Below are 15196 nucleotides of genomic sequence, written 5' to 3'. Positions count from 1 at the left end.
ACTGAGACACAGCCTAGAGTAGCCGGGGGCGGATTGTCATGAGGAACCTTTCGGTGACGCCGGGTAAGCCGCCCTGACTCCCTGCTTGCTGGCAGGATCAGTGGAGGTGTCTAACAACTAGTGGGCCACACTCCGATGAAACGCTCAACAAACAGCCGGCAGCCACGGTGTTCATTACCATGGCAGCCGTGGTACGCAAGTGCCTCCCGCAAACTAAGAACTCAGCTCCAACTCTCACTTCTGCAGGAAGAGCCTGGCAGGGACGCACCAAGTGCTCCGATATCCACAATGCTATAGGCCTGGCCCAGCACACCTCAAAGCCACAGCTCCCCCTCCCTGACCACTGCGCCCACTCTCTGCCCTATAAAGCGCACCTGAGGATCAACGCTGTCTGTGTTTATTCCTAGAGTTACCACAAATGCTGGTTCTACCAGTGACCCCCCCCCTTAAAGGGACACTGATGTCACCAAACTGAATCAGACTGTAGTCACGCCACTCAAGACTTGGGAGTCTTGGCTGGGACCACCACAGGGTGTCTGGAGACACTGATGTGGAGCTACCGAAGGGCCGTGGGAACTAGACAAAATGACAGCAATCTGCTGAGCTACAGGGTGGGTAGAAAGGTCAGAGAGTGGACGACATACGGAAGCCTGGGGAGGGGACGTGCAGCCACTCTGCTTGCCTGGCACCCCATGCGCCCTGGAGCCCGAGCCAGGCCCGTCTCTCTGGTTGTTGGCTAGTGGGAAGCAGGCACCCAGCACCGCTCTCTGAAGCCAAGCAGCCCCCAGAGGCCACTTCACTTGTCCTTTGTTCCGGGAGGACAGGGACCTCCATCCTCCCCCTTCTTCCAGATAGAGGCTTAGGGTGCAGGGGGCTGCAGGGGCAGCTGAGAGGACGGGGGCGCGAGACCAGGCAAGAGGCTGCTTGTGAGACATTGCACAGGGACAGCACAGAAACCTCCGTACCAAACCAACACCGGGGGCTGAAGACCTTTATTTAAGTTAGTTGATTTTGAGGAAGGGTCTCGTGTATCCCAGGCTAGCCTGGAGTTCCCTCAGTGTCTGAGGATGACCTTGAACTTGCCTCCGAGAATGCTAGGTTCATAGGTGTGTACCACCACGCCCAGTTAACCAAGACCTTTATATTATCATTTCTCCCCCCAATCAGGAGGCCCTAAAAAGTACCCAGCGTCTCCTTCCCACCACATCCCAAGACCTCCTCCCCTCTCCCCAGCTAGGAAGCATCACTTGGGCCTGTAAATCGGTACAAAGTTTACTAGTCATACAACATGGCTCACAAAAGCGATGGGACATTTCAGTGATGGCATGATTTGCGGATTGGCTCCTTTTACCCAGATGACGACGAGACACTTTTCGACAGGACCCCACCACCACCACCACCACCACGAGACAAACAGAAGGCAAGACCACCACAACACGGCTAGGACGGGTTCCACGGACACACACTTCAGTGGCACTGATGCCCCCGGGTGGGATGGCAGGCTGTGGTGGGTGCCAGGAAGGTAGGAAGCAGTAACGCTACGTCCACACTCGCCTTTCAGGCCATGCCCCTGGGAGGGGGAGTCCGGCAGTGTCTGCTGGTGATGATGACACACTTCACACAGGGGAGGTGACCCCAAGGACGGGCTTGGGAGGCCCAGAAGGCAGGTCCAATGGGGAAGGGGCAACTTTTCATCTGGCTAGGCACCTGTGGCAGACGTTGGGTGCCGCTATACTTCACGCGTGGGCAATGCACAGCCGGGTCGAATTCAAATCATGCAGAGTGGCGGGGTGGGCGGGGGGGGGGGGTCCGGGCGAGAGACTATCAACAGCACGCGCTCTATGTGGTACCCTACGTTACGCCTTTGGCTGGATTCTCTTCCTCCCGCTGTGGAGTGGCGGGTTCCAGCGCCGGGGGTCCCAGCGGAGCAGCTCGCTGGGCGGAACAGGGGATCATCGCTTTTCGAGAGGAGTGCTGGAAAGGTGGCGGGCTGGGGGTCCTGCCTCTTAGCTCATTTCTCCTCGCTGCTTTACGCCCACGGCTGTGATGAGGGCGGCCCCCTTGCCGCTGCCATCTTCAGACAGAAGGAAGGACACGTTACACTTTGGTGACAGTTCCTTCACGGTTTGGTGCATGATTCTGGAGAAGCTGAAAGACGAAAGATAGAGAGAAGGCTGAGAGGAGGGAAGATCAGGTATGAAACCACCCACATACGCATGAAGTGGGAGGAAGCTACTTAAAAACAACCAGGCCGGGCTGGCGCTGTAGCTCTGTTGATAGCGTGCGTGCATGAAGCCCCGGGCTCCTTCCATCTAGCAATACACAGACTGGGCATAGTGGAAATTGTCTACAATCCCATCAGCCAGGAGGGAGAAGTAGGAGGATTAGATGTTCAAGATTATCTGCAGGTACAAAGAGAGTCTGAGGCCAAGACTGGAGAGATGGCTTAGCAATTAAGCAGCTTGCCTGTGAAGCCTAAGGACCCAGGTTCAACTCCCCAGAACCCAGGTAAGCCACACACACAAGGTAATGGATGAGCACAAAGTGTCACACCCATCTGGAGTTGAGCTGCAGTGGCTGGAGGCCCTGGCACACCCATTAAAAAAAAAAAAACAGTTGTGGAAGGTTTTATATATATACATATATTTAGTTATTTACTTGAGAGCAAGAAAGATGCAGAGAAAGAGAGAGAATGGGCGTGCCAGGGCCTCCAGCCATTGCAAATGAACTCCAGATGCGTGCGCCCCCTTATGCATCTGGTTTACGTGGGTCCTGGAGAATCGATCTGGGATCCTTTCTTTGCAGGCAAATGCCTTCACCGCTAAGCCATCTATCCAGCCCTTGTGGAAGTTCTCTCTCTCTCTCTCTCTTTTTAAGAGAGTTCAAGCATCTTCGTCGGGACAAGGCAGCCCCCAAGAAGGGGAGGGGACCCTAGGGGCAGTGCTGGACGGGAAGACAGGGCTAGGCTGACTGCCTGCTAGGAGACCATGCCTGATCCACACAGTTTCCACTGTTACACGTGGCTTGAGGAAGAGAGCTTGGGAGCTAAGAAGGGGGAGAGGTGAGGAGATGCCTCACCCCATACCACGGCCATAAGGTAAACACATAATGTTTCTGAGGCATTGGGGTGAAGCCGTCTGGAGATAGGTGACACTATGACCTGGGTTTTCTAGGATGGCCCCAAGTACGTTAGTAGCATTCTTTTTATTGGCAAAAAAAAAAAAAAAAGGCCAGGCATGGCGGCACACGCCTTTAATCCCAGCACTCGGGAGGCAGAGGTAGGAGGATCACCATGAGTTCAAGGGCACCCTGAGACTCCATAGTGAATTCCAGGTCAGCCTGAGCTAGAGTGAAGCCCTCGAAACAAACAAACAAACAAAAAAGGCTCCTGAAACCAGGTATGGTGGCTCTTTCCAGCGCTTGGGAGGCTGACATAGGAGGACTGCTGTGAGTTTGAGGCCAGCCTGGACTACAGAGTGAGTCTCAGGTTAACCTGAGCTAAAATTCTGCCTCAAAAATAAAAATGGCCAAAAAAAAAAAAGAAGAAACAAAACAAATAAATAAATAAAAATGGCCGTTCTATCCCTAAGATGCCCACTTTGGAATACACCATGGTCCAATAGCTGACGGGTTCGCTTGTCCTCTAGTGTGGAATGTCACACACTTGTCCAAAAGAAAGCTCCCCCCCCCCCCCCCCGCGCGCCCCCAGCCAAGGGTCCCTGTCCTTCCAGGTCCCTACAAACTCGATGCACAAGTGGAAAGGGCAGTGGCCTCCCCTGTTCTTGCCTTCCTCCCCCATTTACCAAGCACAGCTGTTCAGCCAGGCTGTAGCTAGCCACACCCACCCTCCCGTCAGAGGGGCATGCCATGCCAATGTGAGCTGACCAAGCGACCACTTCTCTGGCTGCCCAAGAGCCCCCATCAGACTCTAGAGCGCTTATTCTTCCGGACACCGTGGTCCCCCACAGCACAACCTTGGGCTGCTGTGTTGGGCCGGGAGTTCTGCTGGCAGACTGGTAACCCTCAAAGGGGCTCGGTGGCCCGGGACAGCTCAGCCCGTGGCAGACAGAAGCCATACTCACTGCGGGTGCAGCTTGTAGAGTGTCCCGTCCACCCCCACGGTCACGTTCAGGTGGTCCAGCCCTCGGTTCTCTCGGATCTTGTCCACCACGGCGGCCATGCCCGCGCCGCACAGCTGCGCGGCCCGCCGGGACACGACGCCGCACACCGTCTTCACGAGGATGCTGTCGTCGCACGTGCTGTTCAGCCCCAGCTGCTGGAGGATGGTCCGGACCTGGAGCAGCGCTAATCGGTCGCTGCGGTGGACAGAAGTCACGGGGCTGAAGGAGCACGGCCTGAGGAGCAGCATCCTGGAGACCCCAGGACTGACCCCAAAGCCCCGTGCTTATCTGAGAACAGCGTCCCTGAGGTTTCATGCACATTACCTAGTTTAATTCTTAAGTATTGCATGCCAAACACAAAAATTTGGCATATCTAGAAAAAAAGAAATTTAAATTAGAAGGGGCCTGGAGAGATGGTTTAATGGTTAAGGCATTTGCCTGCAAAGCAGGTTCAACTCTCCAGGACCCATGTAAGCCAGATGCACAAGGGAGCGCACACGTCTGGAGTTTGTTTACAGTGGCTGGAGGCCCTGGCGTGCCCATTCTCTCTCTCTCTCTCTGCTTCTTTCTTCTTCTCAAATAAATAAATTTAAAAAATATTTCTTAAAAAAGAAAAAATTGGGGCTGGAGAGATGGCTTAGTGGTAAAGCGCTTGCCTGTGAAGCCTAAGGACCCTGGTTTGAGGCTCGATTCCCCAGGACCCATGTTAGCCAGATGCACAGGGGGCACACACGTCTGGAGTTTGTTTGCAGTGGCTGGAGGCCCTGGTGCACCCATTCTCTCTCTCTGTCTCTTTCTCTCTGTCTGTCGTTCTCAAAAAGATAAATAAATAAAATGAACAAAAAAATTAAATATCCATGACCTCATAGTGCCTGACACTACCTACACAAGACCATCATAATAGGAGGAAAAGATGATGACATCAAAATAAAAGAGAGACTGAGATGGGGAGGGGATATGACCAGAGAGTGGAGTTTCAAAGGCAAAAGTTTGTGTGTGTGTGGGGGGGGAATTACCATGGGATATTGTCAATTAAAAAAAGGGAAAAAAAGTCAGTCTATTGGACTTGCCTCAAATAAAAAACCACTATGGTAAGCGAAACATAAAAGCACCAATACTACGTGACTCTGCTTCTGTCGGGCGCCTGGGGTCGTCAGGTTCACAAAAATGGAAGGGGGAATGGTGAGGACAGCCCTCCCCACTCACCTCTCGATCTGAGAGAGAAACTTGGTCTCGAAGATGCCCCGGGTCTTCAGCGGCTCGGATATCTGACCCCGGAAGAGGAACCCTTTCTTGGTGAAGTCGATCAAAATGTTGCGGACGATCTCCCCAAGGTACATACCACTGATCATCTTCTCGTACCTGAGACGGAAGGAAGAGGAGGCTGGGGCACCTACTGGATCTCTAAGTGCCCCCAAGAGCATGCTCACATCGTGGCCACGTGACTGTGCAGTGCCACGGAGGCAGAGTAGGGGACCAGGAAGGACTCTACCCTAACCACAGGAGACCCGAGGCCCCAGCCACTAGCCTTCCTCCCTCCCCAGTGCATCCCTGCCTTGGCCTGGCTGAATCCCGCTCAGATCTCAGACACATGCCATGACCCCACACAGGACTGTCCCAGACTGGATCCCAGCAGTTCCAGGCTCTCTGGTATATCTGCATTTCTCCTGCACAATACAGGCTCCCTGCCTCTGGGCACCAGAGCTCTATCGCTGACGACCCCCAGCGGACAGGAAGTAGGCTTGCTCAGCTCCAAGTACCCAGGGCCCAGTCCAGCAAGGCCTTCAGCAAAGTGCTCAGGACACAGCTGCATAGTAAGTAAACAGCTAGGCTGGTTTTTTGATTTTGTTTTTGTTTTTGATTTTTCTGCCTTTGAGGACGAGTCTCATTTTCACCCAGGCTAACCTTGAATTCACCCGGTAGCCCAGGCTGGCCTTGAACTCATGGTGTGATCCTTCTACTGCAGCCTCCCAGAAATGGGATGAAAGGCATGTACCACCACGCCTGCCTCAGCTGAATCTTGAAGGACACATCAACAGGAAAGGGAAAGTGCCGTGAGCCGGGCATGGTGGTGCACGCCTTCAATCCCAGTACTTGGGAAGCAGAGGTAGGAGGATCGCTGTGAGTTCGAGGCCACCCTGAGACTACAGAATGAATTCCAGGTCAGCTTGGGCCAGAGCGAGACCCTACCTTGAAAAACAAAAACAAAACAAAAAAAAATGATAATAAATAAAGGAAAGTTCCCAGACTTTTTCCTTTTCTGAATGTTTTACAAACAGCCAGAATGTGATCAATTGCCCAGCAGAGTAACAAGGTCACAAAGCTAGGAAAATTCAGGCAGACAACACTTCTGAGGTCAAATTGGAGCCAATTTCTGCTCTGGGGACATGACTTGGGCCAGCTTGTCCTGACGATGGAACAAAAGGCGTCTTGGTCTTGGTTTCAATCCTGTGTGGACGCTGCCATTTCTGACCTGGTCCCTGGGCTGCAATACTCCAGAGGACCACTGATGGGGGGGAGGGGCACGAGGTGCAGCAGGAAGGATGAACTGAGAAAGGGCCTCTATGTCACCCATGAAAACATGAGAGATCATTCTCATAGGGAAGAAACCCCGAACAAGAAGAAGGCTAAACTCTTTCAGGCGAGAAATGGCACTGAGGCAGTGGTGTGTCTCCACTGCCGCCTATCCTCTGGGTATATATTCTAGGGACATTTTCCCCCATACCGAGGGTCCGTCTTCTAGGGTTCTTGGTTACCCCTAGGCCAGAAGCCGACGTTAGGAGTGAGCCAGCAGAACAGCCTAATGCACCAATCCTTGCCCTCATCCTGGCCACTGGTCGCGCCCTCCGCCAGGCGGATTACCTTTGCTTCCCACGGTTCATAGAATACTCGTCCACCAGTTGGTCATACTCCGTTCTGATGTCATCCAGACTGCCGTTGTCCCCGAAGGCGCCCCACTCCATGTTGATGCACATTTGCCCCTTTTCCCCCTCCAGCAACTCCACGTTCTTCATCTCTTCCATGTAGCAGGCATTGCAGCCAGTACCTGCAGACAGCGGGGAGGGGGTTCAGAGGCATCAAGATGGACACATTGGCAGAGGACTGCAAAGTCCTCCCTACCTGGGCTACAAAACCGAGCATGGGCGTGGTGGCGCATGCCTTTAACCCCAGCATTCGGGAGGCAGACGTAGGAGGATCACTATTAGTTCGAGGCCACCCTGAGATTGCATAGTGAATTCCAGTCAGCCTGAGCTAGAGTGAGACCTTACCTCAAAAAAAAAAAAAAAAACAAAACTCAGCACTTGGGAAGCAGAGGTAGGAGGATCGCTGTGAGTTCAAGGCCACCCTGAGACTACAGAGTGAGTTCCAGGTCAGCATGAGTTAAGAGTGAGATGCTACCTCAAAAAAACAAAACTAAATAATTTGTTTTTTCGAGGTAGGGTTTCACTCTAATCCAGGCTGACCTGGAATTCACTCTGTAGTCTCAGGGTGGTCTCGAATTCACGGCGATCCCCCTACCTCTGCCTCCCGAGTGCTGGGATTAAAGGCATGTGCCACCACGCCTGGCTAAATAAATATTTTTTTAAAAAAGATGAGAGCTGCTGTGGCACAAGTCTTTTGAGTTGTGGTTATGTCCATTCGTAGGAATGCCTTTCCTTTCTGTTTCTGTCACTCACCATGTGTCTGGCCCAATTCTTTGTCCTGGGACACAGGAGACTGATCTCAGTGGGTGCCCTCCAGACACAATCTGCACCTGTGCTATGGGCCTCACACTTGGGCCTTGGGGTCTGGAAGTTCAGATATGGAAACTTGCCTTGAACTCACGCTACAGTCAAGAATGACCTTGAACTTCTGTTTCTCTGGCTTCTACATCCCAAGTGCTGAGAGCACAGTGTGACCCAGAGCCCAGGGCACGCCAGGCGAGCACTCGACCCAATGAGCTACCCTCAACGCATGCTATGCTTCTACACAGCTGGCTAGATCCCTTGTCCTAAGGGGCATGTTTCTGAGTGAACAAAGCAATAACATTGTTTTCCCAGAAAAACTTGGAAATACAATTGGAGAATTTGAGTTAAGCTACACAGAGAACACTGGATTTATTTATTATTATTTATTTATTATCATTATTATTTTGACTCAGGGTCTCACTGTATAGTCCTGGCTAACCTAAAACATGCCTCGAATTTGCAGGGATCCTGCATCTGCCTTCCAAAATTACTGGGATTCCAGGTGTGTTCCATTGTGCCCAACTTTGATTAATTTATCTTATGTCAATGGCCTCTTCTATGGTGACCTGTGCAGCAGGGCTATATTTATGTTAACAGAAGATGGTTTTACCACAAAAAAAGTATCTCCAGTTTCAGTACTATTCAGATTGGAAATATATATATATGATACAAGCCAGGTGTGGCGGCGTATGCCTTTAATCCCAGCACTCGGGAGGCAGAAGTAGGAGGACTGCCATGAGTTCGAGGCCACCCTGAGACTCCATAGTAAATTCCAGGTGAGCCTGAGCTAGAGTGAGACCCTACCTCAAAAATCAAAAGAAAAAAGAAACCTGACCTAAGTCACCAAGTGAAGGGACACATCAGCCCTGGAGCTTCCTCCATTACTTTCAGAAGACGAGTCCTTCTTAAGCTGCCCTTCGGCCGAGTCTGCACTAGTGAAATCTTTGAGTCACCGCCAGACACGGACTCAGAGCCACTGGCTTGGGAAGTTCCACTGCTCTCAGAACCAACGGCAGCATCACATGCCACATGGAAGATGGGACGATTCTAAGTAAAGGAGCACTCCTGTGGGCGCATCCACACATGCACACGGGCCCCCTGACATATGGATTCCAGGACTCAGAAGCCTATGGTTTCTATCCCTGAGCTCCCTAAAGTATGGTGACTCAGTGTCCCCCGGGACTGGGGTGTGAGCACATGCTGCTAATCCACTGAGGAGTCAGGAAAGCAAACTGAGAGGACACGCTCACAGCAGCCTGCATCCCATGACCTCAAGCTTGGAGTCACGGGCTTATGTTATTAAAGAGACTGAAACTCAGCCAGGTTCCTCCCGCATTTTAAGATGAGCCTCCCAGGGAACAGATCCTGACAGGGCCCAGATGCCATTCCAACCGTCTCCCAGAGAGGCTGCGGGTCCACAGACCACACATTCCCCAGCAAAGGCCGGCTGGGATGTGGGCCAGCTTTCACCTTCCTTATGCCGACCGACTGATGCAGGCTGTACTTTTGCCTGTGGGATTTTTGAGTATAGACACCAACTGATAAAAGGAAGGAAAAAAAAAAATGCAGGGCCATCTAATAAGCCTGCTGTGTTCAGGAGAGAGGGCCTGACCTCCCAGGCAGGAAGGTGAAGCCAGGTCTAGAGAATGTGCTGAGTCATTCTGGCCTCGCAGGTGCCCCCCCCCCCCCAGGGCGTTCACAAGCAAAAGGCAGCGATGGGAGGAGAAAGCTTTGCCAAACAGAAGGAAGAAATACAGGCCGCAGACAACCTTTCATGGGAGCAGCTTCCGGCCATTCTGAATTTCAGCAGCTGCCCAGGGTGGTTTAATTGTAAATACACAGGCTTCGCCCCGCCCCAACCTCCGGATACTAAGCAAATGGTCCCCAAGACTGGGGTGCTATTCTGTTTCATCAAATTGAGACTGCAGATACTGGTTGACTAAGAATCTTCCCCCTAAATTCCCCTAACACTAGGCACAGGAGCAATGGGACAAAGGGCTCCTGAGGGCCCCTGTCAATGTGCTTCTAGACTTTAATGCTCTTGGGCTGAAGAGATGGCTTTGCAGTCAAGGTGCTTGCCTGCAAAACCAAAGGACCCAGGTTCGATTCCCCAAGAACCACGTAAGCTAGATGCATGACGTGGTCCATGCATTTGGAGTTCCTCTGAGGTGGCTGTGAGAGACCAAATATAACTATTAAAAAAAAAAAAAAAAAAAGGCCCAGGCCTGACTTAGATAGAGAACTAGCTGGCCAATGTGCTGACCTTTTGCTTTTGTAAACTTTGCTTGCTTAATTGCTGCCTTTCCCCCTAACGTTTCTGAGGAATCCCCACTTAAGGGCAATGGAGATGACTTCATCTGCCTGGAGTGCCCCTAGCTCCTGCCCCCAACTTTGCCCACTAAGTGGCCCCCTAAACCAATCAGAACTGTTTAAATCAACCAATCATGTATCTATCCCCTACTTCATTATTCAAATTCCTATATGAACCCCTTCCCCCAAAAGAAAGGGGCTCTCTCCCTCACTACCGCTGTGCCGGACTGTGGGGACGGAGCCCAGGCCTAGGCTTGCAATAAAGAAACCTGCTGCTTTTGCATTCGGGTGTCTCGGCTTCTATGGCGGTTCTCTGGGTGACTCTTGGGTGACCAGGGGACTTGGCTCCTGGTCAGGGGTCTTGGCACAACAGCTGGAGGCCCTGATGTGCCCATTCTCTCTCCTTCTCTCTATCTGCCTCTCTCTTTCTCAAATAAATAAATATTAAAAATAATTTTAAAATACTTTAATGCTCTTGGGCTGGAGAAATGACTTAGCAGTCAAGATGCTTGCCTACAAAACCAAAGGACCCAGGTTTAGACTTTCTCCAAACCCATGTTTCTCCCCCCAGCCCCCCACCCCGCCCTTCCTGAGCTCCCATGAATGGATCAGGGTCCTTCCTGTGCACCTGAACCTGCCACTGAGGCTCAGCCCAGGTACATTTGCAAGGTTCTAAAGGTGCCCAACCCAGGCTACCATGTGGCAACCTGTTCAGTACTCCCCACGGAGCTTGGGAGCGTTTTTGCATTTTCCTTCTCATCTCAATTCTCCCTTAGGAAATCTTCCGTAATTTATCCTTCTTTGTGTCTGTGTTTCTCAACAGTTGTCAACCACGGACAAGAACCTGAAGCCTCCGGCTTGGTGTCTTGGTGGATTCTTTGAGAGCCACACTGGCCTGTGGAGTTCCAATCCCCCCACCCGCCATCCCTAGGCACACTGCTCAGAGCGCTATCCTGCAACACAGCCGTCCTCAAAATAAACAACATTTCCCTCTGGGAAAAAGAGACACCCTCGGGACACTTACCAACGATAAGTCCAATCTCACAGGTGGGCTCCTCATAAGCACACGTCATCATGGTGCCCACCGTGTCGTTGACCACGGCCACCACATCCAAGTCAAATTCCTTTGGAAAGAAAGGGATGTAGCTTTAGGGAAAGGAGAGCTTGGCCTGCCTGCTCACCCCGCCGCACCCCACCCAGCATGCCGCTAGAGCATCGCTCAAGACTGCATGCTGCTGGGAGCAGGGTCAATCCTATGACTGTGTTCTGAGCTTTGACATGATTTCAGAGCGGTCATGTCGTCTAAATCCAACATGACAGCTGGAGAGATGGCTTAGCAGTTAAGGCTTTTGCCTGCAAGGCCAGAGGATCCAGGTTCGATTCCCCAGGACCCACGTTAGCTAGCTGCACAAGAGGGCACATGCGTCTGGAGTTCGTTTGTAGTGGCTGGAGGTTCTGGTGCACCCATTCTCTCACTCTCTTTGTCTCTCAAATAAACAAATAATATTTAAATACAACATGCCAACAGGGCAGCCATGTCTGGTGCTTGCCCTCAGGACTGGCTGTTGGGGCTGCTCCTCTTTCCATTCCTATGAGAGTCACAGTTCTGCCTTTGTTTAAACATATCCCTGAACACAAAGCTGATTATGGCTGGATACTTTTTATAACACAAGTCACATACTTCTTTCATGACTCCAATTCTTTACAACAATCAAGTATAATTTTTACAATCCCTCAAAGCAGTAAAGAGTTCATTTATTTGAGAGACACAGAGAGAAAGATACACAGAATAGGCACCCCAGGTCCTCTATCCACTACACACAAAACTCCAGATACATGTGCCACCTTGTGCATCTGACTTTACATGGGTACTGAAGAATCGAACCTGGTCCTTTAGCTTTGTAGTGTCTTAACCACTAAGCCACCTCTCCAGCCTGCCAATAAATAGTTTTTAAAATACTCTTTAGGCGAGTGTGGTGGCGCACACCTTTAATCCCAGCACTCGGGAGGCAGAGGTAGGAGGATCACTGTGAGTTCAAGGCCACCCTGAGACTCCATAGTGAATTCCAGGTTAGCCTGTGCTACAGTGAGACCCTACCTCGAAAAACCAAAATAAAATAAAATAATCTTTAATAGTTATCTCCTTCCAGCTAAATGCTGTGGCACATGCCTTTAGTCCTAGCACTTGGCAGGCAGAGGTAGGAGGATCACTGTGGGTTTGAGGCCAACCTGGGACTACAGAGCGAATTCCAGGTCAGCCTGGGCTAGAGTGAGACCCCACCTCAAAACAAACAAACAGAAAGTTACCTCTCTCCTTTTTACAGCATCCCTTAGTAAAGTAGCGACATCATGACCCACGCAGTCAGTGGCCTTAAATCCCTTTGTCCAGGTGACCAGGATTCCCTGAAACATGAATGAGAGATATCAGAAGAGCCTGGGCAATTAACCCTTCTTGGCAGGACACAGAGCTTAGTGCCCTTCCTTCCAGGTCACGATCACAGAGCCATACACTGGGCATGCAGCTGACCTAGCAGAATGCTTGCCTAGCATTCATGAGGCCCTGGGTTCCAATCTGGCACCCCATAAATGTGTGTGTGGTGGCACCTGCCTGTCATCCTCACCTCCACAGCAAGTTGGAGGCCAGAGAGACAGAAAACCCCACCTCAAAAATTAATGTTTCAGGGGGCTGGAGAGATGGCTTAGTGGTTAAGCGCTTGCCTGTGAAGCCTAAGGACCCCGGTTCGAGGCTCGGTTCCCCAGGTCCCACGTTAGCCAGATGCACAAGGGGGCGCACGCGTCTGGAGTTCGTTTGCAGAGGCTGGAAGCCCTGGAGCGCCCATTCTCTCTCTCTCCCTCTATCTGTCTTTCTCTCTGTGTCTGCCACTCTCAAATAAATAAATAAAAAAAAAAATTAATGTTTCAGGCGGGTGTGGTGGCACACACCTTTCATCCCAGCACTCGGGAGGCAGAGGTAGGAGGATCGCCATGAGTTCAAGGCCACCGTGAGACTACAGAGTTAATTCCAGGTCAGCCTGGACCAGAGTGAGACCCTACCTCGAAAAACAAAACAAAACAAAACAAAACAAAACAAAAAAATTAACATTTCCAGCCGGGCGTGATGGCGCACACCTTTAATCCCAGCACTTGGGAGGCATAGATAGAAGAATTGCTGTGAGTTCGAGACCAGCCTGAGCTAGATCGAGACCCTACCTCGAAAAACCAAAAAAAAAAAAAAAAGTTTTGATCAAAAAGGACTAGAGGAGCACAGTCTCGAGTCACACTGTAACTGATGACGTCACTTTACCTGGTTCGCCCAGTGCTGCCAAAGAGTCCTTCACCCCTGGCTTCAGGCCTCCTCCCTGAACGACAGGCTGGCTCCCACCTCAGTGACTTGGCACAATCTGCTCCTTCTGCTACTGTATGCCTGCCCCATCCCTTGCAGCCCAGGAGCTCCCACAGGACAGAAAACTGTAACCCTCTGTGTGTGCCCAGAGCTTAGCACCAGCAGACACTCAAACCCCAGCTTGGATCCTTTCATCCCATTTATAGGGCAAGTGTGGTAGTTTGAATTGACTATATGTCCCTAAACACATTGGCTATTATTTTTTTATGCAAGAAAGAGAAGGAGGGAAAGAGAGAGAATTGACACACCTGGGCCTCAGCCACTGCAATCGAACTCCAAACATGTGCACCCCCTTGTGTGCATGTGAGACCCTGTGCACTTGCGTTACTATGTGTCTGGCTCATGTGGGACCTGGAGAGTTGAACCTGAGTACTTAGGCTTTGTAGGCAAGTGCCTTAGCTGCTAAGCGAGCTCTCCAGCCTAGACGAGAATTTGTGTGCCATCCTTGCACAAGGGCCATGGTAATCTTCTCTGCATTGTTCCAATTTTAGTCCGTGTGCTGTCGAAGCAAGCACCTGAGTTTTTTTTTTTTAATATTTTATTTACTTATTTATTTGAGAGAGAGAAAGAGGCAGAGAGAGAGAATGGGTGTGACAGGGTCTCCAGCTACTGCAAACAAATTCCGAACACATGGGCCCTCTTGTGCATCTGGCTTATGTGGGTCCTGGGGAATCAAACCAGGGTCCTTAGGCTTCGCAGGCAAACGCTTTAACTACTAAGCCATTTCACTTAAGCTTGAAACTTGGGTCTCCAGCAGCCTGCTGGAAGGTGTGTCACTGGGAAGCAGATCTTAAGTCTGGCCTTGAGGTGAGTTCAGAGTACCGAGTGCAAGCTGGCTGTGTTCATGTCTCTGTGCAGGAATCTATGAAAGTGAGCTCTTTCCACCACTGACAGCGTTTCCCCCGGACTAGGTCAGTCTGAAGGAAACCTTTTCCTCCCATAAGCCGCTTCTGGTTGAATGCTTGTCTAGCAATGCAAAGGTAACCAAAACAGCAAGTGTTTACAAAAGATCTCCTGCGAGGATGCTGGGCTAGGGCACATGCTCCTTGCTCAGAAAAAGCCAAAAAAAAAAAAAAAAAAAGTGCAGAGTACTATATTCAAGATGATGAATGACTAAGGTGCCAGGGAAGGATGAGAGTGAAGTTCTTTGTGCCTGGAAGCCCCAAAGGTTCTCTCTCACAAAAGGTGTCGCTTCTAACAAGGTCAGAAGAGTGGAGTCCCCGAACGTTCTTGAAGGTGTGCAACAAAGCCTAGGATGATGTGGCACGAGAGACAGTGCCAGACATGTAGGCATGACACTGAGGCCAGACCGCCCTAGCCACGTGAGGGTGGCACTCTCTGAAGTCTGATGCCCACAGGAGACACTCACCGCATCCAGGCTCGTCTGCTTGCAGGGAAACGAGAAGGTGAATCCCAGAGGCATCCGGGGGCCTTTGATGCCCATGTAGTCCAGGAAGTCGGAGATGCAGGAGACGATGTGATCAAAGAGCTTCAGGGGACAGGAAGGGACCACTCAGGCTCTCTAGTTTGAGACTTTCAGCGCACACGCACAAGCACACCCTGCATCCTGTCACATGCAGAGCGAGCCCCTCTCCCCATAATCTTCCCAGCCATTAAAGCCTCACAGGTAACGC

At 51.2% G+C, this 15196-nt stretch overlaps 1 protein-coding gene and 1 pseudogene across 1 annotated transcript in view; both read right to left on the bottom strand.

The window, feature by feature from the left end:
• Window positions 1-975: 975 nt before the first annotated feature.
• The window catches only part of Hk1 (hexokinase 1), a 79124-nt gene continuing 64903 nt past the window's right edge, over window positions 976-15196 (bottom strand). The window contains exons 12-18 of the mRNA XM_045137375.1: window positions 14932-15051; window positions 12467-12562; window positions 11184-11283; window positions 6984-7167; window positions 5328-5483; window positions 4083-4316; window positions 976-2148 (exon numbers count right to left, since the gene is read on the bottom strand). Coding sequence (XP_044993310.1) covers window positions 2007-2148; window positions 4083-4316; window positions 5328-5483; window positions 6984-7167; window positions 11184-11283; window positions 12467-12562; window positions 14932-15051 — 1032 coding nt within the window. The 3' untranslated portion in view covers window positions 976-2006. The remainder of the gene's footprint in view (window positions 2149-4082; window positions 4317-5327; window positions 5484-6983; window positions 7168-11183; window positions 11284-12466; window positions 12563-14931; window positions 15052-15196) is intronic.
• LOC123455871 lies at window positions 13992-14077 on the bottom strand (annotated as a pseudogene).

Source organism: Jaculus jaculus, chromosome 18, assembly GCF_020740685.1.
Source record: "Jaculus jaculus isolate mJacJac1 chromosome 18, mJacJac1.mat.Y.cur, whole genome shotgun sequence".
Lineage (NCBI taxonomy): Eukaryota > Metazoa > Chordata > Mammalia > Rodentia > Dipodidae > Jaculus > Jaculus jaculus.
This window is presented reverse-complemented; position numbering and strand designations above follow the sequence as displayed.